This window comes from Mustela lutreola, chromosome 7 (assembly GCF_030435805.1).
Source record: "Mustela lutreola isolate mMusLut2 chromosome 7, mMusLut2.pri, whole genome shotgun sequence".
In the NCBI taxonomy this organism is placed as follows: Eukaryota; Metazoa; Chordata; class Mammalia; order Carnivora; family Mustelidae; genus Mustela; species Mustela lutreola.
The window spans coordinates 12,292,171-12,314,447 of record NC_081296.1 but is presented as its reverse complement, the minus strand read 5'-3'; the positions used below and the strand labels follow the sequence as shown (position 1 = coordinate 12,314,447).

Genomic DNA, 22,277 nt, shown 5'->3' with positions numbered 1-22,277 from the left:
CAAGAATGACTTCTCACTGAGACACAAGCCCTATTACAGACCACATTATGATTTCAGCTCATGAGAAGTTTGGGGACCTGTCTCAGCTGACTAAGAAAGTGAATTTGTATGAAAAGTTTTTTAGAAGTACATTTTATTATTACATCTGCATGCGTGATTCATCAGTTGGGAGTTGTCTTTCACATCCCAAACACTGGCCTGAGAACTTGACTACTACAGAAGTCTGTTTAAAAGTGAAGGCACCACCTCTTCAGAAATCACCTTTGCTTAGTTCTTTGGTGTTAGAGCTGACTGGGGAGACAGGTTGTGTCCCAGTGTACTAAGGGGTCGCTTGTAGATCGAAATTAGTGGCAGGTTCTCAGGCAAATCCCACCCCCTGTGTTGCCCATAGAGGTCAAAAACATTATTGATTTTCATTAAAGCAGAGAAGAGAATGCACTTCTGTAATTGGACTAGAAGACAAGAGAGGCTGATTGAAAAATTGTTTTTAATCCATGACAACTATGATTGACTTTAGAAGTTAAGGAAATATTTATGGGGCACCTGGGTGGCTCAGCGGGTTAAAGCCTCTGCCTTCGGCCCAGGTCGTGATCCCCGGGTCCTGGGATCGAGCCCCGCATCGTGCTCTCTGCTCAGTGCAGAGCCTGCTTTTCTCTCTCTCTCTCTCTGCCTGCCTCTCTGCCTACTTGTGTTCTCTGTCAAATAAATAAATAAAACCTTAAAAAAAAAAGTTAAGGAAATATTTAAAAGGAAATCCAAGGAACTTTGGAGGATATTAGAATGTGATGCACTGGGGTTTGGTTTGGGTTTTTAAATACTAGTACAAAGTAGTACATTGATAATGTGACAGACCTATGTATGCTACCCTCAACATGAGAAGGTAGTAACATTTTATTATATTTATTATATACTTATTTATTAACTCAGATTACTTTTGAAGAAATAAACATTACAGTTGAATCCCCCCGTATTTCCCTGCCTAATCCTCTTCCTCACTCCTCAAGGACAAGCACTGTCATAAATTCAGTGTATATGTAGTCTGTATTTTGTAATTTTGTCTCCTACATAAATGTTTAATTTTTTTGTTTTTAGTTGACATAAATGGTACCATATCTCATTCTGTAATTTGCTTTATTCTCAACATTAAATCCAGCAGATCCGGAGTATTGAAACTGATCAATCTCTGGACCATTGACTTCTCTTAAATGGTACTCCATTTTATGAATATATCCGATCTGTCCCACTGCTAAGTCACTTGGGCCGTTTCCAGTTTTCTCTGTCACAAGCAGAGCTGCAAGGATCCTCTCTGTGCACCAAGGGAATCGCTAAGTCGTCAGACGGGCACCTTGTCAGCTTAACTGCATGTTGCCAAGATGCTGTTGGAAACAGAGGAACCAGCTTCTCCATCCCTCGGCAGATGCCGGGAGTTCCCGCAACACCGCTTCCTCACCAGTTCCTGGACTGGGCAGGCTTTTATTTTATCCAACCTGGTTGGACACGAAGTGGTATTTCTCTGTTGTTTTAGTTTGCATTTCTGATTTCTAGAGAGATCAGGCACCGTTTTGTGTTGTGAACGGCCTGTACACAGTCTGCACGACTTTTCTGTTGCGATCTTTGTCTTTTTCTTACTGGTTTATGACGAGTCTTTAACACTGTCAGGACCGTGATTATGTGTGGCAGTACATGTAGTTTCGCTTCAAAATGTGTGGTTTTCTTTGTCTGGCGTATGGATTTGTTAGTTTTCCTCATACGCTTATCTTCCACGTTTTAGGCGGAGAGGCGGGGGGGGGGGGCGTTGAGCAGGCTCCCCACTGAGCAGAGAGCCAGATGCGGGGCTCGATCCCAGAACTCCGGGATCATGACCTGAGCCGAAGGCAGAGGCTTTAACCCACTGAGCCACCCAGGTGCCCCTAAAGCGTGTTTTGTTAAGTAGAAGGGACAAACCAGAGGTTCTCCTGAGAGGGGACAAGGAGGAATGGGGTTAAAGAAGAGGTCTCTGAAACACTTGAGCTGAGCGGGGATTTGTGAAAGACAGAGGAAAGGTGGCGAGGGGAGCCTGTGCGTGAGAGGGAGGATGGGCCACCTACGACCTTGGAATTGGGGGCGGGGGGCTCTATGCCCCCCAGCATCTGCATGGCAGGCACCCCGGAGTAAGGATAGCATGCAGACGGGGGACTGTGTCTGTCTTACTAGAACATGACTGTAGGAATTGTCTCAACTACCAAGCAGGGCTTCTCGCTGTGGGTACAGCAGCTTGGAGCACCTGCCCACCTCTCCCCGCTCTTCAGACATCTAGTGCTCACTGGGCTGGGAACTGGGCATAGGGATCTAAAAGTTGTAAAAGACAAAGTGAGACTCCCTCAAGGAGTTTTCTGTCCAGTGGAACAGAGCGGCCAGTCCAGTACTGTGATGGAGGCCGGCGTGAAATTCCAGAAGAGCAGCAGTGGGAAGTCTTTCTTTCCCGGGTGGGTCAGGACTTCATCGAGGTGAGTCCTGCCGACCCAGTCAGGGAAAGGGACACAAGCACAAAAGACTGTTCGCTCAGGGCTCACAAGCATGACCAAAAATATAGTGAGCGCCTGGAAGTTCATGCATGGCAGGCCGTATCGAGCCAAGTGGGAAATTTGAGCTTTACCGTAAAGATGATGGGAGCTGCAGGAGAGTGTCTGGGAGGTGAGAGGCCAAAAACAAAGTTAAATACAAACCAGTGAAGACATACGGTCCAGCCCACCTGTTGCCTCTTTGGGACTTCCCTGGAAGACTGCTGGCTGGGGAGGCATGAAACCTCCAGCCCAGTTTCCCCGGGGTCTGCGTCCTGGAACAGGACGTTGCATGTATGCAAACAAGGGCAAAGCCGCACTGGCATCTCAGGAGTCACCTGGATTTCTGCGTGTGGTTCTGCTGTTTCTCTCAGTAGTAAAACAGTGACTTCTTTATCAAAATTGATCCTTATTTTCAAGTCACAGAGAACTGGACAAATTAATGAGAGCCAGTGGTTTCCGGTTCTTTAGAGAAACATCCTCCAAATGTTTACTCTTCCTAATTAGAATGAGTCACTCCCCAGGGGTCTCTTTCCTTCTGTCCAGAAAGGGACATTGCTGAGAAACCCCAACATTTCTGGTCAGTGGCACATAACCTCTCTCGCACCGCCGACTTCTAGAGCAGCTCACCGCTTACATGGGGGTGACCGCAGGCGGTAGTAATGACAGGGACCATGGCATCCACATCACTCCCTTGCCATCTGCTCCTGGAGGAGGGAACAGCGTTTTGACTGAGTCGCTTCTGGGATTTTCCTCTTGTTGGTACCAACGTTAGCCTTTCTCAGCAGAGCCTCTCCACGTCCTGCCATTGGTAAAGGAACTTAGGTGTCTCTTCAGGTTTGTTAACAGAAAGATGACTAGAGAGTGAATGTCACGAGGGGTGAAGCCAGAAGAGGTCAGCTAGATGGGGCAGAGGCAGGCCTAGGAGAGAAAGGCCCAGAATAAAGCCTCACCCCACCCCCAGGACCCCAGACTGGTTGCGACTGTGGCCCATCCTGTTGACAAAAGCAGACATGCTCCTGCTAGCCTCCTGGGTGGTGGTGGCCTCTGTCAAGGCTTCTCCTGTCAGGGCCCTTCCCCGGACGTAACCTCGGGGGTGGCTGGGGCCACCTTAGTGGTAATTCAGATGACACAGAAGCTGAAGTCTTAAGCTGCGTGAACCTTGTGGGACACTCCGGTGGAATTTACTTTGAAAAATTATCCCAAGGGAGAATGTGGACCCTTCTCTCATTTACTGGATGGGGAAACTGAGGCACTATGGAACGACTTGCATGTGCTGCACTAACTAGCAGAGCCAGGACCTAAATCAGATGTCCCGCAGAGCAGTTCCTCCTGGGCTCCTGTCACTGCTAATGAGTTGGCATCTCACGTCTTATAATCAGATCGCGTCAGGGCACCTGGCCTTTGGGTAGAGGAGACCTAGTAGGTCTTGAATAGGAGCTGTGAGCCAGGCCCTGTGCTAGAGAGATGTAGAGACTCAGCAAGAGATGCAGCACTCTGGAGAACACCGGGAGACCGTGACGGTACAGCGTGACGGGTGGCACTAGAGCTCCGTGAGCCGAGTAGGCATGGCGGGAGCAACTGTTGAGAAAGGGCCGGTGGGAAGAGGCGTCTCGACCCACCGTGAGTGAGCGGACGTGGGCAGGACCTGGGGTGCTGCCTGTTGAATGGTGTCCGGTTGATTTTCTCAGGGAGCCTTCCTGGAGAGGCTCTCTTCGCCCAGTGCCCCCACAGACAGATCCATTGTTTGTTTCTGCTTCCCCTCTGGCCTCCTGGCGTGGTTCTGTTTTATGACTTCATAGCAGCAGCAGGAGCTGACAGCAGCCCTTCTGAGGCCCAGAGGGGTGGGCTTTTGCGTCAGTGGCTTGGGCGCCAAGGGAGTAAGAAGTAAGGGTGAGGCTCGTGTCATAGGCAGATGTGGCCTCCCCTGCATCTTTCAGGAAGTATCCCACTTGATCCCGAGTCAGGATGCCCTGACCTGCCTGGGGCGGTTCTGAGCACCTCTCTTTTGCGTCTCCTGACTCCGCTGGGCCGGAGGAAGCTCAGGGTGGTTACGATCCCAAGCAGAAGGACCTAAACAGGCTCTCAGATTCCCACTCTGCCTTTGACACAGCCATGCGGATATCCCAAGTCCCGGGAAGGGGCTCTGTCTGTGGATTTGTGACTTCGACCTCCCATGTTGACAGCAGACAGTTTTACTTTCCGTTTTGCTCGGTAAGCTCTCAGCTTCCTGCCTGAGAGGCTCCAGACTTCTCGTTTCGGTGACTCAGAAATCACATCTGCTCTCCTCTCTCCTCCTCCCCGTGACGTCACGCGCCTGCTTTCTGGCAGAGACCACAGTCTGTAATCCCAGTTAGAGCCGCCTTCTGACATGCAAGTGACTTAACTCGGGAATCCACGGGCTGCTGTGGCCGCGGGGAGGCAGAGTCCCAGATCTCTCAACTTGGTGGAAGTCACCTTGGGCTTTGCTTGCTTTCCAGGTTGCAGTGCGTTTGTCCACAAAGGCTGCAGAGAAAGTCTGGCCTCCTGTGCAAAGGTCAAAATGAAGGTAAGACATTCCTTGGGGTGGGGAGAGGCCTGGTTGGGGTTTTTGTTTGTTGTGATCATTTGGTACCAACCCTGAGACCAAAGCAACCAGTCATTCTTCTCAGAAGCGACTGAGTCTCTTCTTCACTGACACACTTGGGAATCTGTGGCTTTTGGAAAACAAAATGCTTTCAGGAGTCTTGTGTTAAATGCACATTTCTCTGCATTTCTAGCGTCTCTGTGTTGCTGTCAAAGTGGTTTTTGCTCATAAGCATGCCCGTGGGCCCGCCCTGCTGCTCATACACCCCGCTTCCTCATGGCCACCCTGAGGGCAGCAGGTGGCACTCGGGGGCTTTGAGCTGCCGGGGAGCTCGGTGGCGGAGGGTTGGACGTGGCCTGCCCCTGGCACTGGTGTCCACAGAGCAGGGAGCAGTTGGCTCTGGTCACGTGAGGCAGGAAGAGGCAGCGCCCGGAGTGGGGAGGGATCTCACGTGCTGTGTGATAATGGGCACCGCTTATCGGCTGGCCCTTTGAGAGAGTGGGTTTGGGGACCACCTTCGAGGTAGCCTCTGTGGTTTTCGGTGTTCTAGTCCCCTGTAAATAAATCTCCTCTGTCCTTGTCTGAGGAGCACTCTCCAGCTGCATCCACACGATGCGCAGCCTGCGTGGGCTTCGTCAGAGAGCAGACGTGTGTCTAGCTCAGCAGCCTCACGTTAGACTGAATGTGCGTTAGAGTCCCCTCAGGGACCTGCCGAAAGACCATTCACTGCTCCCCCTCCCCTGCGCACTCTGGGGTGGGGCCCAGGAATTTGCATTTCTAAGTTCCCAGATGATGCCGGGGCCAAGAGTCTGAACCGGTGTAAAAATGACACACTTCTGTGCCCCAGATCTCACCAGCCCATCGACATCAGTTGTGGTTGGCTCTCGAAGTATTTTTGTTGATGATGCAGTTTGTTTGTTTTTTTCTAATCCCATTTCCTATCTAATTTCTCCTTAAAAAATTGGAAGATCTCACAACCCTGGTTATTTCCTCATAGCCAGCGTTCCCGATTTTCAGCTTGCTCTTTTTCCGGTTATTCATAGTACTCACCTTCTCAGAGTTTCTGCATAACAGCCTGTATTTACTTCTACATGTATTTTGCATGGTCTGCACCTTCCTCCCACTAGTGTGTAAGACCGAACTTGCCAAGCAGTCTGAAGTCGGGAATGTTTGATCCGTTGATAGATCCTAAGCATGCAGCATGGAATCTGGCGGTCTAGGTCCCTAAATGTTGGGGAACAAGAACGTGAAGTGTAATCCCCGGGGGCTGAGCTGCCGCGTCCCTGACAGATGTGCGAGTTCCCTCCCCACCCCGCCCCCTTGCCTCTTTCGCCTGTTGCCTGCCTAAGCCCACGGGCACTGAGTTTGTGATCTGAGGGGACTTAGTGCTATTGGGAATGAACTAGGCTCTGTAGAAGGCTGACGGTAGAGGTAGCGTCTTCCCTGTAAGAGAACACAGCCTCAAAGGGAGAGTTCCATCTTTAAATTGGAAGTAACCTGTGTCCACTCATAGTTTATCTCAGAGTACATTGGTTCACTCTGTAACTGCTCACACACAGTGTTTCTGTCACATGCCCCAACAAAAATCTCAACTGAAATTCGTACCATACCTAAGGACTGTTTAGTGCCTCGTTGATGCTAGTCACTGGAGAAACAGCGATGAAAAAGGCACAGATGCCGCTCTTCAGGGGAAGACGGCAGGCCGACAGTGACCGTAAATGAGGGCAGCTAGGTGATCTGTGCCGGCTCCTCAGGGCCTGCCAGGCACTGCCTTGGGTGAGGAGAAGAAAGGAGGTGATGGGTGGCTTGACCCAGGAGGCGCTTCTCCCGTGGTCTTGAAATCAAGGGAGACCCTGGGGTGAAGGGGCACAGGGCATTCCTGGCAGGAGAAGCAGCCTTTGCGGGGTCCTGGCGCTTGGCAGGTTCCGAGTGAAGAGCCCGTGGAGGTGGCCGGTGGGATGCCTAGCGCCGTCGGCCACGCGCCGCTCTGGAGCTCTCTCCCTGCTCTGGGCTCCTTGAGACCTGACCCAAGCGAAGTTGCGGGTGCGATCCTTGTGTGTTCATTTATTTCCTTTTTTCTTCAGCAGCCCAGAGGGAGCCTTCAGGCGCAGGACACGTCTTCGCTGCCCACAGTCATCATGAGAAGCAAGCGTAAGTCAACAGTCCTCCTGTCCTCCGGCCCTTCTTGACTCTCTGGTTCAGGACTTAAACACACTTTTCTAATATTCATCTGTTATTCTTAATCAAGATTTGAGCATTTACTTTGTGGTAAGTTAGAGAGGGCTGCAGGTGATGGACCAAAAGCCTGGTGTTCCCCCATCAAACTCCCTTGGAAGGCTTCTAGACTAGTATGTGTCTTGAAAGGCAGCCTGTGTCTGTGTGTTTAAGCAGCTGATCCCACGCATCTCGAAATTCCTCTTCCATGAGTTGACAGTTACACTTGTTTTTGGCACCTCAGGGTTGCGCAAAGAAAATGAGATCTTACTGATTAAGCTTCTTAGTTTAGGGGCACCTGGGTGGCTCAGTCAGTTGAGCATCTGCCATTGGCTCAGGTCATGATCTCGGAGTCCTGGGATCGAGCCCCGTGTCAGACTCTCTGCTCAGTGGGGAGCCTGCTTCTCCCTCTGGTCCTCCCCACTATGTGTTGTCGCTCGCTCTCTCATATTCTCAAATGAATAAATGAATAAATAAAATCTTTTTTTTTTTTTTTTTTTTTTAATTTTTTTAGGGGCACCTGGGTGGCTCAGTGGGTTAAAGCCTCTGCCTTTGTCTTGGGTCATGATCCCAGAGTCCTGGGATCGAGCCCCACATTGGGTTCTTTGCTCAGCGGGGAGCCTGCTTCCCCCTCTCTCTCTGCCTGCCTCTCTGCCTACTTGTGATCTCTGTCAAATAAATCTTTTTTAAAAATTTTTTTTACAATTTAGTTTATAAGCTGTGAAGTTAAGTAAATAGTTCTTTCTCCCCAAGGACTTTAAGCGGTTCACAGAATTCAGTCATTCACGTAGTACTGTCTCCAGCCAGTGTGTGCAAAGCTCTACTTCGGTTTTACTTAATGTTCTCCCTTTCTCATTCCCCATCCCCAGCCTCCTTCCTTTCCCTCCGTATCATTATTTAACATATATCCTTGTGATCTGCTCTGTCTTTGCTCAGATGTTTGTGTCTGGAATTACCTTCACTGTTTTGTGTCACATTTGTAGTAGGTAAGACTGACACTTCTTCGTTCTTTTTTCTCAATCTGTCTTTTTAAGATCTGTGCACGTTCTTATGTATGAGCTGTTCCATAATTTAATTATCAGTTCCCCTGAAGATGGATATCTAAGTCATTTCCAGCTGCCACCACAAATAACACAGTACTGGGTATCATCTTAATTGGCTCTCCAGGAACCCATATGGGATTCCCCCCTAAGGCAGTGTTTCTCAAAGTGTAGTTCCTGGATTCTTAAGACGTGCACATTCTTAGGCCCTACTAACACCTACTAAGTCAGAAGTCCCAGAGGTGGAGCCTAGTGATCTGTGCTCGAACAGATCCTCTGGGTGAGTGTGATGCACACTCAAGCTTGAGGACCACTGCTCCGCACGGACTTGCTCTGAGTTCTTCCAGATGCGTGCGAATTCCCTCTAGGTGGGTTAAGTGAGCATCTGATGCTCACTCTTTGCCCATAGATTACTATAAGAGAGGTTTTGCCAGACCGACACCCACTCTAAGCAGTGATCCAACCCATTCCACTACCTTCTACCAGTCTACTCTGCCGTAAACATTTTTTCTTGGACATTATCCCTTGCTTCAGAACTAGCATCTTTCTTTTTTGTTTTAAATACCTATTGTATGTTAGGTGATGTATGCTACCTCTGACCCCCACAAGTATTCTCACTCCTGTTTCACACCCCCTGACGCAGTATGCAGATTGTGGATTCAAGTCGTGTGGGTTTGAGTCCCAGCCCTGCCGGTCAGTAGCCGTGTGACCTTGGGCATTTACTACATCCGTCCTCTGTGAACAGATGAAAACAGTTCAGTGGGTGGTTGTCAGCTTTAAATAAGATCACACCCGTCCAGAACCTAATAGTAGGCCTCCTAGTAGGCCTCCAAAGTGTTAGCTTTGGCTACTACTATCATTCCCACACAGGGAAACTGAGGCTCGGAAATATTACGTCACTTCCCTGACTGGAGTAGGGGTTGGCTTCAAACAAGGGAAAGCTGTTATTTTCACCCTGTTACTCCGTCCTTTAAAAATAAAGTTCTTGGGGGGCGCCTGGGTGGCTCAGTGGGTTAAAGCCTCTGCCTTTGGCTCAGGTCATGATCCCAGGGTCCTGGGATCGAGTCCCGCATTGGGCTCTCTGCTCAGCAGGGAGCCTGCTTCCTCCTCTCTCTCTGCCTGCCTCTCTGCCTACTTGTGATCTCTCTCTGTCAAATAAATAAATAAATCTTTAAAAAAAAAAATAAAAAAATAAAGTTCTTGGGACACTAGCTTGCTGAGTCCGTGCGACTCCTGATCTCAGGATTGTGAGTTCAGGCCCCACACTGGGTGTGGAGGTTACTTAAAAAAAAATTTTTTTTTTAATTTAAGGGAAAAAAAACCCAAACAGTTGTTCTTTATCACTTTTAGGGTTCTGCGTAGCATGACTTCATTCTGATTCTCCAGCCTTTTCTACGGATTCTTTATATCCATCCTCTTTTCTTTTTTCCCTTTGTTCTTCTACTTGTGCTCTTGGACTCTCCGCCTTCCTTCATACACTTCTCCTCATCTCGGTGTCCTGTTTGCCTTCCGACCTACCCACATCCACACCATTCTCCGAGAGCCAGCGTCTCCTCCTCCGTCAGAGTGTATCTGCTCTCTGACCCCCTCCTAAAACACCGAGGACGCCCCAGGCCCTTGGACACTTCAGCACGTTCCCTTCCTGCCGTCGCGCTCACTCCCTGTTGGAGCAAACCCCCATCTCCTGCTTCTCGGGTGCTTCCTGCCAGAAGGGTCTGGTCATACGGTCACGTAGTGTGTGTCTGATGTTTTATTGTCTCACCTTCCTCTAAGTCGAATTTGAATTGGAAATTAATGGTTTTGTTAATTTTTTATGAAGTCAGAAACCTCCCGCAAGACCGTGAATGTCACAGCAGCCGTCCCAGTCTTATTTCTTGCAGCTCCTGACACTGGCGGGGATAGAAAGATCATGCAGCTCGAGTCTGGGGCACGAGCTCAGTTACCAGGGAAAAGTAATTTGTTAGCCAAATGCCAGGATGCTCACTCGAGCGTAACATGGGAGCTCCGCAAGGGACGAGAAGGGCTGGGGTCTGCGTATCTCACAAGCACCTCCCCCATGGCTGGATAGGCGCTCGCACAGAATGCTGGGCTCTCTCACCTCGAGTTTCTTTTTTTTTAAAGATTATATTTATTTATTTGGCAGAGGGAGATCACAAGTAGGCAGAGAGGCAAGCAGAGAGAGAGAGGATGTGGGACTCTCTGCTCAGCAGGGGCCTTGCTTCCTCCTCTCTCTCTCTCTCTCTCTCTCTCTGTCTCTCTCTCTCTGCCTGCCTATCTGCCTACTTGTGATCTCTGTCAAATAAAATCCTTTTAAAAAGTAAATAAATAAATAAATATACTATTACCCATGATTCTTTATCTACATTGCCTAATCTCCGTGCCATCCCACAGCTAACCACTCTTCTTAGTTTTTATATGTATCTTCAAGTTTCTTTATGAAAGTAAGGCAAATACAAATTTGGCTCTTTTTTTTTTTAAACATGAGAGTCTGTTGTGCAACTTTGTTCTGGGCCTTGATTCCCCCCCTCCCCTTACAGTATTATCTTGGAGATCCTGTGTCAGTTCTTGGAGAGGGTACTCATTTTTTTAAAGCTACATCATATGTCAGTCTATGGTGTACCATAATTTGTTAATTCATCTTCTTTTGCTACTCATTTGTGTCATGGCTTATATTTTACTTTAAGCAACAACATTGCATTGAATGACTTTGGACATGTGTCCTTTTAAGCATTACGAGTATGTCTTACAGAATCAACATATCCAGGGCGCCTGACTAGCTCGGTCGGTGGAGCGTGGGACTCTTGATCTCGGGGTTGTGAGTTCAAGCCCCATGTTGGGAGCAGAGATTCCATTAAAAAAGAAAAAAAGGTAGAATAAACCTATTCTAAAGAGGAATTACTGGATCAAAGGATATGTAGGCATTTGTAGTTTCAACAGACACTGCCAGATGGTCTTCTGTAGCGTTTTTGTCATTTACACTCCCAGGACAAAGCTGTTTTAAAGAAATTTGTTCTCTTTGGCATTTGTTAGATGAGTCCCTACTCATAAGCTCGGACGCGTGGTTCAGGCGGTGTCCTCTCTTACCTTTACAGCCTCACAGCCCAAGGAGCGGCCTCGGTCTGCAGTCCTCCTGGCAGATGAAGCCGCTGCCATTCCCATGTTTGCCAACAGACGGTCCCAGCAGAGTGTGTCCCTCTCCAAAAGTGTCTCCATACAGAACATTGCTGGGTAAGTGGAGGTTTTAAGATCGCACAGTTGACATCTGGGTGACAAGAGCTTCATAACTGTATTATTTGATGGAAAGATTCTTCTAGGGAAAAATTATGTAACATAACGACGTGCACACCCCCGTGTTACTGACATGGAGAATGGGGAGTGCGCTTTGATGCACTGTTGTGCCCACCATTTTAAGCGGGGACCCCTTTAAACACGCCGTCAGCCACGTTGTCCTGTGCTTTGTGCACGGTCAGCTTCGCTTTTAAGGAACCGGAGTTGTAAAGAGGTGGTTTTAGATCAAAATAAAAGGTGAAAATGGGGTGGGTAGAATGACTTATTTCTGATTTTTGTTTGTAACTACTTACCTTTTCAGATATCACACTTCTCTGTTGATCAGATGAACCTAGTGTTTCTGCTGCTCTTTATACATCTCTTTCCTGGGGTTGCATCTTTTATTTATTTGACAGAGAGAAATCACAAGTAGGCAGAGAGGCAGGCAGAGAGAGAGAGAGGAGGAAGCAGGCTCCCTGCTGAGCAGAGAGCCCGATGCGGGACTCGATCCCAGGACCCTGAGATCATGACCTGAGCCGAAGGCAGCGGCTTAACCACTGAGCCACCCAGGCGCCCCCTGGGGTTGCATCTTGATCCTTGAGTCCATTCCACAGCAGTGAAGGATGGGGCCAGTTACGACTCTTAGGTCCCCACTCATTCATTTGCACTGAGGTCCTTTTGTGGTCTCTGCAAAAGTTGCTCTGGCCCCTGACTGTCCAGGCCTCAGCGTCACATGGCTAACACAGGGCTGATTATGATGTTGCTGGCTGTTTGGGGTAATAAGACTCCTGATTTCCCATCAAGCAAAGAAGTCATTGCCAATGTAGGACTCAAAACATTTTTTCTATCTGTCATAACCTAGGCTGGAGCAAAATTCTTAACTGAAGGATGCAAATCTTTTGTCTGTACATCCTAACCTCTGTGCTGGCTAGTGTTTTCTTGTTAAAAAAAAAAAAATGTTTCAGGTATTTTGCTTTGTCTTTGTACTGTCATTATTCAAAAGCCTTCCTTTAGGGGTGCCTGGGTGGCTCAGTGTATTAAAGCCTCTGCCTTTGGCTCAGGTCATGATCCCAGGGTCCTGGGATCGAGTCCCGCATCAGACTCTCTGCTCAGCAAGGAGCCTGCTTCCCTCTCTCTCTCTGCCTGCCTCTCTGCCTACTTGTGATTTCTGTCAAATAAATAAAATATTTATTAAAACAAAACAAAAGCCTTCCTTTCAGAGTTGTTACAGTCTCAAAATGTGTTTGCATTATGACTTTAAAAATACTCTTTGGAGGTGCCTAGGTGGCTCAGTGGGTTAAAGCCTCTGCCTTCGGCTCAGGTCATGATCTCAGGGTCCTGGGATCGAGCCCCGCATGGGGTTCTCTGCTCAGCAGGGAGCCTGCCGCCTCCTCTCTCTCTCTGCCCGCCTCTCTGCCTACTTGTGATCTCTATCTGTCAAATAAATAAATAAAATCTTTTAGATAAATAAATAAATAAATAAATAAATAATAAAAATAGTCTTTTGAGTTAATTAAAGCCTTTGCCTTCGGCTCAGGTCATGATCTCCAGGGTCCTGGGATCGAGCCCCACATCAGATTCTCTGCTCAACAGGGAGCCTTCTTCCCCCTCTCTCTTTGCCTGCTTCTCTGCCTACTTGTGATCTCTCTCTCTCTAATAAATAAATAAAATCTTTAAAAAAAAAAAAAAAGCTAGTCTTTAAGTAAAATAATAAAGTGTTAAATGACTCTGGCTTGCTTTTGTGTCCTATCAGAAACGTTCCCTGGGGGCCTCCTGTGCTAACGGGTAGGTTGGGGTTTGAGAAAGTCCCAGGGAGTACAGTTTATTAGAAGTGCTTGGTCTACAATTATTTAGAGAATAAGGAGTTAAAGTTAGTGGTCACACAGTGAGTTTCAAATGGAGAATTTTCTTATATAATGTGTGTAGAGTTTAAGGGAATAAGATTCTCTTGTTACCTATCATTAAAAAAAATAATTGAAGGCTCAAGAAGTTCAAGTTTGCAGTGATGTTAGATGTCTCTGACCTTCATTAATGGTTTATGTTGCATGCTGCTGAGTACCTGACTCAAGTCATTTGTCTTCCATCACTTGGTGCTTACAGGCAGCTGTCATTTTAGTTTTTCAGGTACTCATTTGAGAAAGCAGACCATGGTTTATCAATATGTATTTGACAGTAGGTGCTTCTTTTTGTCTCCAGAGTTGGTAATGACGAGAACATATCAAACACCTGGAAGTTCCTGTCTCATTCAACAGACTCACTCAATAAAATCAGCAAGGTCAATGAGTCAACAGAGTCGCTAACTGATGAGGGTAAGCGGAAATTATGGCGTGTGTCTTATCCCTGAATATAAGTGTTAATGGAGTAATAGTACCTGCCTTTTGCTTTCTCCTGTGAAGGTTCTCTAACCTGTCTATGAGTCATCAAACGCTTTATAATGAATGGTATCAGACTTACCCAGTTGTTAGATAGTTGTCCGTTGAGGGATGTCATGGACTTTGATGTGGTCACTCTCTAGTACACACACTTTTTCTGGCCCTAGACTTTTGGCACACGGTCAGCCATAGCTCTCTGGGCAGGTCGTAAACCTACTCTCTTCGACTAGTAAAGTTACCAGGTCCTTTTCAATTCCTTATTCACATGGGAATCCTGAATCTCAGTCACATTTGACTATGTGATCTCTTACTCAGAGCCATGTATGTGGACTGTGTCACTCCCAAACAGGAAATAATTCTTTCTGGTACTAGACTATGCATTCTGTGAACGTTCTATGTTAATGCTCTCTGTGTGTGTCTTACAACATTATCACCTGAGGAGAGCCCGGGGTAGGCTTTTGAGAGCTCACAGACCCCAGATTTTGATCCTGATCTTCTGGTGTTTTGAGGAGTAGGTACAGACATGAATGAAGGACAGCTAATGGGGGACTTTGAGATGGAATCCAAGCAACTAGAAGCCGAGTCCTGGAGTCGCATTGTGGATAGCAAGTTTCTGAAACAGCAAAAGAAAGATGTGGTCAAACGGCAAGAAGTGATTTATGGTAAGACTCTCCATTTGCCCTGCTAATACTTGGTTTGCATTGTGCAGCAGTTTTTATCAGGGGAATCGCTAGACCATGGAAAGCCAATTTTCAAGTATGTAGCATGTCAGAGATTTTCTTTAAAAACTTTGAGGTCTAGGGACACGATCTGATTTCTGTCCTTTCCTCTTTAAAATTGTTTCCTTCAATTTCGTTGAACATTTTATTGACTGTGAGTGCTTACTTACACGGTCGCCCTGGAAAGAGATCTCTTGTGGCTGTTCAGTTTGCTTCCTCAGCTGCACGGGAAACCAAGCGCGAGTCATTTCTAGGAAACGGGACACAGTAAATTACGAAAGGCTCCAAATCCAATGAAGACCACTTGGGAAACCACCATTTAAGAGTGATGGAGTCCAGTACGCTGTCAGAAAACACGGTCAGGTCACACGAAGTAGAGGAATAAGATGAAAACACTTGAGGGGAGAGACAGCTTTTGACCCGGTTTTTAAGTCTAAATTGTGCTCTAAACACACAAAGTGGCTGTTTAAACCAAAGTGAGCTCTCAGTGGCCACGGATGACCTTTGAAGGAGAATCCTCTAAAGGAACGTTGCTGACCTTTGAGCTCTGTCGTCCTTCAGAGCTGATGCAGACCGAGTTACACCACATCCGGACGCTGAAGATCATGAGCGATGTGTACAGCCGCGGGATGATGACGGAGCTGCTCTTCGAGCAGCAGACGGTGGAGAAGCTGTTCCCCTGCTTGGACGAGCTGATCAGTATCCATAGCCAGTTCTTCCAGAGGATCCTGGAGCGGAAGAAGGAGTCTCTGGTGGATAAAAGCGAGAACTTTCTCATCAGGAGGATGGGAGATGTGCTGGTGAATCAGGTGAGCAGCGGGAAGGCTCTTCCCCACAAAATAGGGTAAAAAGTGAAGCTTTGCACTTCAGCAGCCACTCACTGACGTCCTGGCTCTACTCTTCGTTATCTATGTAAGCTTAGGTTGCTGAATCTGAGCGTCAGGTGTCCTTTTCTGTAAGTGAGGACAGATTTTCTCTCCTAACACTATTTTTTAAAGTTAAAAGGAATGTATACGCAAAATATCTAGCAAATGGGGAAGACACTCAGTGAAAGTCCATTTTCCTTTCTCAGCATCCAGACCATCACTTGAGACAGGGTAGTTTAAGAAATCAAAAGCTTGGGGCTCCTGGGTGGCTCAGTGGGTTAAGCCGCTGCTCAGGTCATGATCTCAGGGTCCCGGGATCGAGTCCCGCATGGGGCTCTCTGCTCAGCAGGGAGCCTGCTTCCTCCTCTCTCTCTCTCTGCCTGCCTCTCCAACTACTTGTGATTTCTCTCTGTCAAATAAATAAATAAAATCTTTAAAAGAAAAAAAAAATCAAAAGCTCTCTGTTGGAACCTCACGTCCCCTGTGCCTCAAATCAAAAGGAACTCCTTTATCTCAAAACCAGCTGAGCATAGAAAATTGAATAAGAAAGTATCTGTAAAATAATTCATAAAGTAGATCTTGCTGATATTTTCATCAAGGTTTCAGCCCTACTCAGAAACAGCTGGGCCAGAAGTTATTTTGCAAAAAGTGTTGCTGGTTTAACCTTCACGGCCCAGCACGCCGGCCACCAGCTCTCCATCCCCAGCAGGTCTGGGCTGGAGAAGCAGAGGCTTCATTGCTGGAACATTTGCCCGAGAACTGGAAGAGTTGTCCTTCCCTTATGTTCTTCTGCCCATGCCCCTCACCTCATTAATTCACTGGTGCATTCATTCATTCCTTTCTCACGTATTTACTGGGCATCTGTACCGCAAAGGCAGACACAGCATGGAACTGTGCCTCAGGTCCCCGTGCTCCCAAGGGAACACAGGCGTGGCAGGAGGTAAATGCACGCACAGTGCAGCCCACGCCGGAAGGCAGCTGTCTGCCACAAATAGGACCTCAAAGTGGAAGCGCTCAGCTCTGCAAGTGAGGCCCTTTCCTCCACAAACATCCCCTCCCAGCATTTTCCATGTCTCTCTCTCTGCCTTCAGACCTGCACAGGTGCCTCATCTAACCTTAACTGCTGCTGTCCGTGGCTCTCTGTACTAGTGTCCGTCCTCTAGTAAGATCTCTGATGGTAGGACTCCTGTCTTAGCCCCCATGGCATCCATTTGTTGGTTCTCTGTGGGAGTTCTAGAATCGTTAGAGCACTTGCTTCGTGAAGGGAGCAGAGCACCTGAAATCTCTGCCGCAGCCTCCCCGTGGTGAAGGGGAGAGAGAGAAACTGCCACCCTGAACCTTTCCTCGAGTTCTTCTGATAAGGGTCAGTTTGTGTGGCCTTCAGAGGTTTTCAGGACAGGGGAAATCGATGCACTGGGCATGCATCACATAGACCCCATGCAGAAACTCACTCGTTTGCCCCAAAATGAGCGTTTCTTTAGGCGGGCCATTGGGATCGCACATGTTTTAGGAATGATGAAAGGCCACGCAGAATTGTTAGCACTGCCGGCCTGAGATGGATGAGGTGAGCAGATCCCTCAGTAATAGCCGTTTCTGATACCTTCCTAACTTATCCAGGTGAAGTCTGTAAGTCTGTCTCACAAGAAAACTTCTAGTGAGCCTCCCTGTCTTATCACCGTGCTTACGACAAATGGAAGTTAGAACACATTTTGCATGACTTAAGTGCACAGTACATAGGTATTTCTGGGTGGTAGTTTTTTAAAATATATAGAACATGTTTAATGAAGTAAATTCATATGCTATATAATGCCCCGTTGAAAGCCTACAGCTCAGAAAAGAACGTCCCGCTCCATGGTTTCCACCGTGTCCGCGGAGTTAGGCGGCCGTCATCACACTTAGTTCAGAGAATCTTCATCACCCAACCCCTGTCTGCCTCTGCCGAGGCGTCCACCGATCTCGCTGTCCCTGTGGGCTCGTCCAGTCTGGACTTACTGTGTAAATGGGGTAAAACAACATATGGACCTGGCAGTAGGCTTGTTTCATGTAGGATAATGCTTTCAAGGCTCATCAGTATTGTGACCTGGATCCATCTTCCACTCCTTCTCGCGGCTGAATAATGGTCCACCCTGTGTGTCTACCACATCATATTTATCCTTGGAGGGACATTTGGTCTCTTTCCACTTGGGGGCACTTGGGAATATGGTGGCCGTGAACTCTCATATCCAGGCGTTCGTGTGTAGTAAGTTCTGTGCCTTGGAGCGGAACTGCCGGTCCCACAGTGACTGTATAGCTTTCTGGAGAACTTCCAGACAATTTCCCAAAGCTGCTGTGCCATTTTAATCTTTGGGGGGAGTTCTTGGGGAAGCATGCTTGGGTTTTACAAATAGACTGGAAACCGCATACAAAATGTTGGTAAAAGTTGAGCCCCCTGAGCTCCGACTTAACTTCTGTTCTCTTTCCTCCACAGTTTTCAGGGGAGAACGCAGAGCGCTTAAAGAAGACGTATGGCAAGTTTTGTGGGCAGCACAACCAATCTGTGAACTACTTTAAAGACATTTATACCAAGGATAAGCGGTTCCAGGCGTTCGTGAAGGTACGGGTGGGAACCCTGGAACTCCGCACCGCGCGGTCCGGGGCACTGGCGCGGGCAGGGACAGGGACAGAGCGGCCCTCGCGTAGCTCCTGATGATCTGTTCTGTCCTTTGCAGAAGAAGATGAGCAGCGCCGTGGTGAGGAGGCTGGGCATCCCGGAGTGCATATTGCTGGTGACCCAGCGGATCACCAAATACCCAGTTTTATTCCAGAGAATACTACAGTGTACCAAAGGTGAGCCTTCCTCCTCACCTGGTCGTATCCGCCTGCGGGCTGGTTCCGTCTGTCCGGCAGCGCAAGAGGCCCCAAGGAAGAGCTCCCTCAGGCTCTCACAGGTCTATGAGAGAGCCTGTGTTTTGCCTTAAAAACCTTAAAAACCTTCACTTTTCTGAAGTGAAAATTTGAAATGCTTTGTCCCCAGATGACAGGTTTCTCTCTCCCAGCGAACACTGCTCTTAGGCAGTTCCATTGAAAGTGAAGTAAAACAAAGACAGAAGTTTAAAAAACTGTTGCTCCTCTCCCTCTCTGAAATCGTCGGGTCCTCCTGCTTCAGGACGTGGCGTGGAATGGCGTGTTGTGTCTGTCAGTGAAAACATCTCTCTTTATTTAGAATTAACTTTATGACAGGGATTGGCATGTGACCTTTGCTGTGTTGGTCCCGCTCTGACACGCTACCAGCCTGTCCCCGGAGGGAAAATGGTGGTGTGGAGCGAGGAAGTAGGTTTCCCCCTCCTTGTCAGAGAGGATCGATTAAAACAGGACTGTTCCTTCCTTCCAAGACAATGACGTGGAGCAGGAAGATCTGGCTCAGTCGGTGAGCCTGGTGAAGGACGTGATCGGAGCCGTGGACAGCAAAGTGGCAAGTTACGAAAAGAAAGTGCGTCTCAATGAGATTTATACGAAGACAGACAGCAAGTCGATCATGCGGATGAAGAGCGGCCAGATGTTTGCCAAGGAGGATCTGAAGCGGAAGAAGCTTGTGCGGGACGGGGGTGTGTTTCTGAAGAGCGCGACTGGGAGGTTGAAAGGTAAGGCTCACTCTTTGAGTTTACGGGCCTACCAGAGGAGAGCAGGCAGAGTTCAGAGGTTTTTGTTAGAAATCAACCGCCAGGGGGCGCCTGGGTGGCTCAGTGGGTTAAAGCCTCTGCCTTCAGCTCAGGTCATGGTCTCAGAGTCTTGGGCTCTCTGCTCGGCAGGGAGCCTGCTTCTCTCTCTCTCTCTCCCTCTCTCTCCCTCTCTCTCTGCCTCTCTGCCTACTTGTGATCTCTGTCTGTCAAATAAATAAAATCTTAAAAAAAAAAAATAGAAATCCACCACCAGGTTTTTCCTAGGGAGCCGACATCCACATGTCACACTGGAGCAGCGGACCTTTAATTTTGTTCTTGATTTTGTATCCGAAAGGATGAGGCTGAGACAAATTACGAGGTCATAAAGTGCTCCAATAAGATGATAAGAGAATAGTGCAAGTAGGAAAAATGGGAAAAAAAATTTTTTAAAGCAAAGCAAGGTGGCCCCGAGGGCTTGCAGGTGGGGACAGCCCCCGAGAATAGAGGGCAGAGGGTCAGGAATACTGCAGGCGGCTGCTAACAGCCACTACCCTGGAGTCTTAGCTAGCCTTTCACCGTGCTTGGAGCAAACAGTATAGACATCCCAGGCCTCCTAGGTGAACGAAGCTAACCATGCCTAGAAGTCGGGCTCTGAATGAAGAGGCCGGCGAAGAGGTACTTGCCCCAGAGTGTGCGGGTGCTGGAACCAAGGGCCGCACTAAGCACTGGGGGAGGCAGTGGGGACTGGCACTGAGTTAGTCCCGAAGGCTGAAGGGCAGGTGCCCCCGGCTCTCAGGCAGCAGAGATCGTGGCGGGGAGGGCTGGGGCCATGAGCCATGCAGCTTCGTCCAGATGGAGACACGGACAGCCGGCGCTGCAGCTCGGGGTGGGCAAAGAATGGGTTCCAGACCCAGGGTTTTCAGCAGGGAAGGGATACATTAGCTTGTTTTCTAGCCCGATAGTGGAGGGAGCCGCCAGAGCCGGGAGAGGCTGGTGACAGGGACGGCAGCGCCCCTGCTCCAGGGTGTGGTCTGGCGACTGCACTGGGCCTGAGGTGCCGGAGGGCATGGGAAGGAAGGGAAGGAGCCTTTCAGAGGAAAGACTGAGCCCTTCCTGCTTCCAGCAGATGGGCTCTCTGCTCCACAGTGAACCTGAACTAGGTGATCCGTGAGGCTCCCTCCCTCCTTCCAGCCCCAGTCCTCAAATGCTGGGAGAAGCCCAAATCGGGACCCTTCCCCCCCCCCACCCCCGCCGCGTTGGGACTGGCCTCGAGGCAGCCGGGCTCTTGGGAAGCACCTGCTTCCTCTTGCAAGGCCCTGAGTTTCCTAGAGCAGCCGCTGCATGGAGCCAGTGCTTGGTTCTTTCCTGGGCACATACGTTCTCGTTCCCAAAGTAACAGGGAATGGATTCCAGCTGTGGGCATGCAGCTGTGGTCAGCCAGTGGCAGCAGGAAGGCTCTCGGGCCTGAAGGCCTCCAGTGGGGATGGGGTGGGTGGGGAGCCCTTTCCCCTCAGGCGAGCTCATGCCAGGAACAGCCAGGCCTGCGCTGGGCACCCACCGAGAGGGACGGGCTTGTTTTTTTCTGACCCACTGATGCTGATCCCAGAAGCTGCAGCATCCAACGAAGTGGAAACTTGTGTTTTGGAACTTCTTTTTTTCTTTTTGGGCAGACACCCAAATTATTTAAAAGTAAACTTTAAGAAACGTTTCAAAACTAATAGCAGCCCACAGAATCGTCGTCAGCAGCCTGGTTGGTCTAGGCTGAAACCGTACTTCCCAAGGAACCCGCTGTCCTGGCTTCTGCTCTCTTTGTAGCCGTGCCGTGAAGTACACAGAGGGGCTTCCCGCTGGGGCAGACGCAGAGAGAAGGCCAGAGGGGGCCTGGCCACCTGGGAGGGGGCTGCATAAGTCAGCTGCGCTCCTTCCCCGAGGACTTGTAGGGGGAAGGTGGCACAGAGGGGCCAGTCTCTCAGCTCTCTGGAGATGCCAGACTTTGTCTTTGAGGGCGCACTGGAAAATGCCACTTTGTGTTCTCTGACAGAGTGAGAGTTTGTGGCATTTTCTGGATTACTAGATCCAAGTAGAGATCTCACTTTGGCTTTTGTTTGAGTTGAGAGCAAGAGCAGCCGCGTCTGTGGTAGAGAGCCATTGAGGCTGACTAGGATCTCTTAGAGCCAGGGGCCGAGCCTTTGTGTTCCCAGGTACCTGTGAACTGAGAGGGCACTGCAGAGCCCTTCTGTCCTGTGGGTGTGGGGGGAGTCTACCTTCCATGAGACTGAGGTATTTCTTTAGTTAACATATAATGTATTATTTGTTTCAGAGGTACAGGTCTGTGAATCATCAGTCTTACACAATTCACAGCACTCACCATAGCACATGCCCTCCCCAGTGCCCGTCACCAGCCACCCCTCCAGCAACCCTCTGTTTGTTTCCTGAGAGTAAGAGTCTCTTATGATCCGTCTTCCTCTCTGCTTTCATCTTGTTTCATTTTTCCCTCTCTTTCCCCTGTGATCCTGTCTTGTTTCTAAAATTCCTCATATCAGAGAGATCATGTGATAATTGTCTTTCTCTGATTGACTTCTTTCACTTAGCATAACACCCTCTAGTTCCCTGCACATCATTGCCCATGGCAAGATTTCGGTGGGGAGGGGTTGGTGGCTGTGTAATACTCCATTGTATAGATACACCACGTCGTCTTTATCCGTTCGTCTTAGACTGAGGGATTTCTGTACATCACCTATTGGCAGCTCTCCGGTCCACTCTCACGCCTCTCCCAGTATTGGGATCGGAAGTCAAAGAGTATTGTGACCTGAGTATTTGGTGGAATATGTTGCTATTTACTATTTCTTAAAGTCCTTCCCAGTTTTATTCTTAAAAGTAAGAGTCTCGCCTTATGGGATGCATCTTCCCAGAACAGAGTTCGCAGGCTTTGTCAAGATAAGGCTTTGGTGATAACTACCATTTAAAAATGCCTCAAAATCCAATGACCCGATGTGGCTTGCGCAGAACAGAAACCCATCTCTGTGGAAGAGTGCAGAGCACTCTCCGTCCTGAT

The 22,277-nt window shown here is 48.7% G+C and overlaps 1 protein-coding gene across 13 annotated transcripts in view; it reads left to right on the top strand.

Annotated features, from left to right (window-relative positions):
• AKAP13 (A-kinase anchoring protein 13) overlaps window positions 1-22,277 on the top strand; it is a 324,413-nt gene that overhangs the window by 284,257 nt on the left and 17,879 nt on the right. For 8 of the 13 annotated variants that reach the window (XM_059180052.1, XM_059180055.1, XM_059180051.1 and 5 more), the window contains 9 exons: window positions 5,021-5,088; window positions 7,191-7,257; window positions 11,453-11,588; window positions 13,824-13,936; window positions 14,509-14,661; window positions 15,280-15,527; window positions 18,052-18,177; window positions 18,293-18,410; window positions 18,956-19,204. In XM_059180052.1, the coding sequence (XP_059036035.1) occupies window positions 5,021-5,088; window positions 7,191-7,257; window positions 11,453-11,588; window positions 13,824-13,936; window positions 14,509-14,661; window positions 15,280-15,527; window positions 18,052-18,177; window positions 18,293-18,410; window positions 18,956-19,204 (1,278 nt within the window). The remainder of the gene's footprint in view (window positions 1-5,020; window positions 5,089-7,190; window positions 7,258-11,452; window positions 11,589-13,823; window positions 13,937-14,508; window positions 14,662-15,279; window positions 15,528-18,051; window positions 18,178-18,292; window positions 18,411-18,955; window positions 19,205-22,277) is intronic. The other 5 variants (XM_059180056.1, XM_059180050.1, XM_059180048.1 and 2 more) reach the window with 3 other exon arrangements.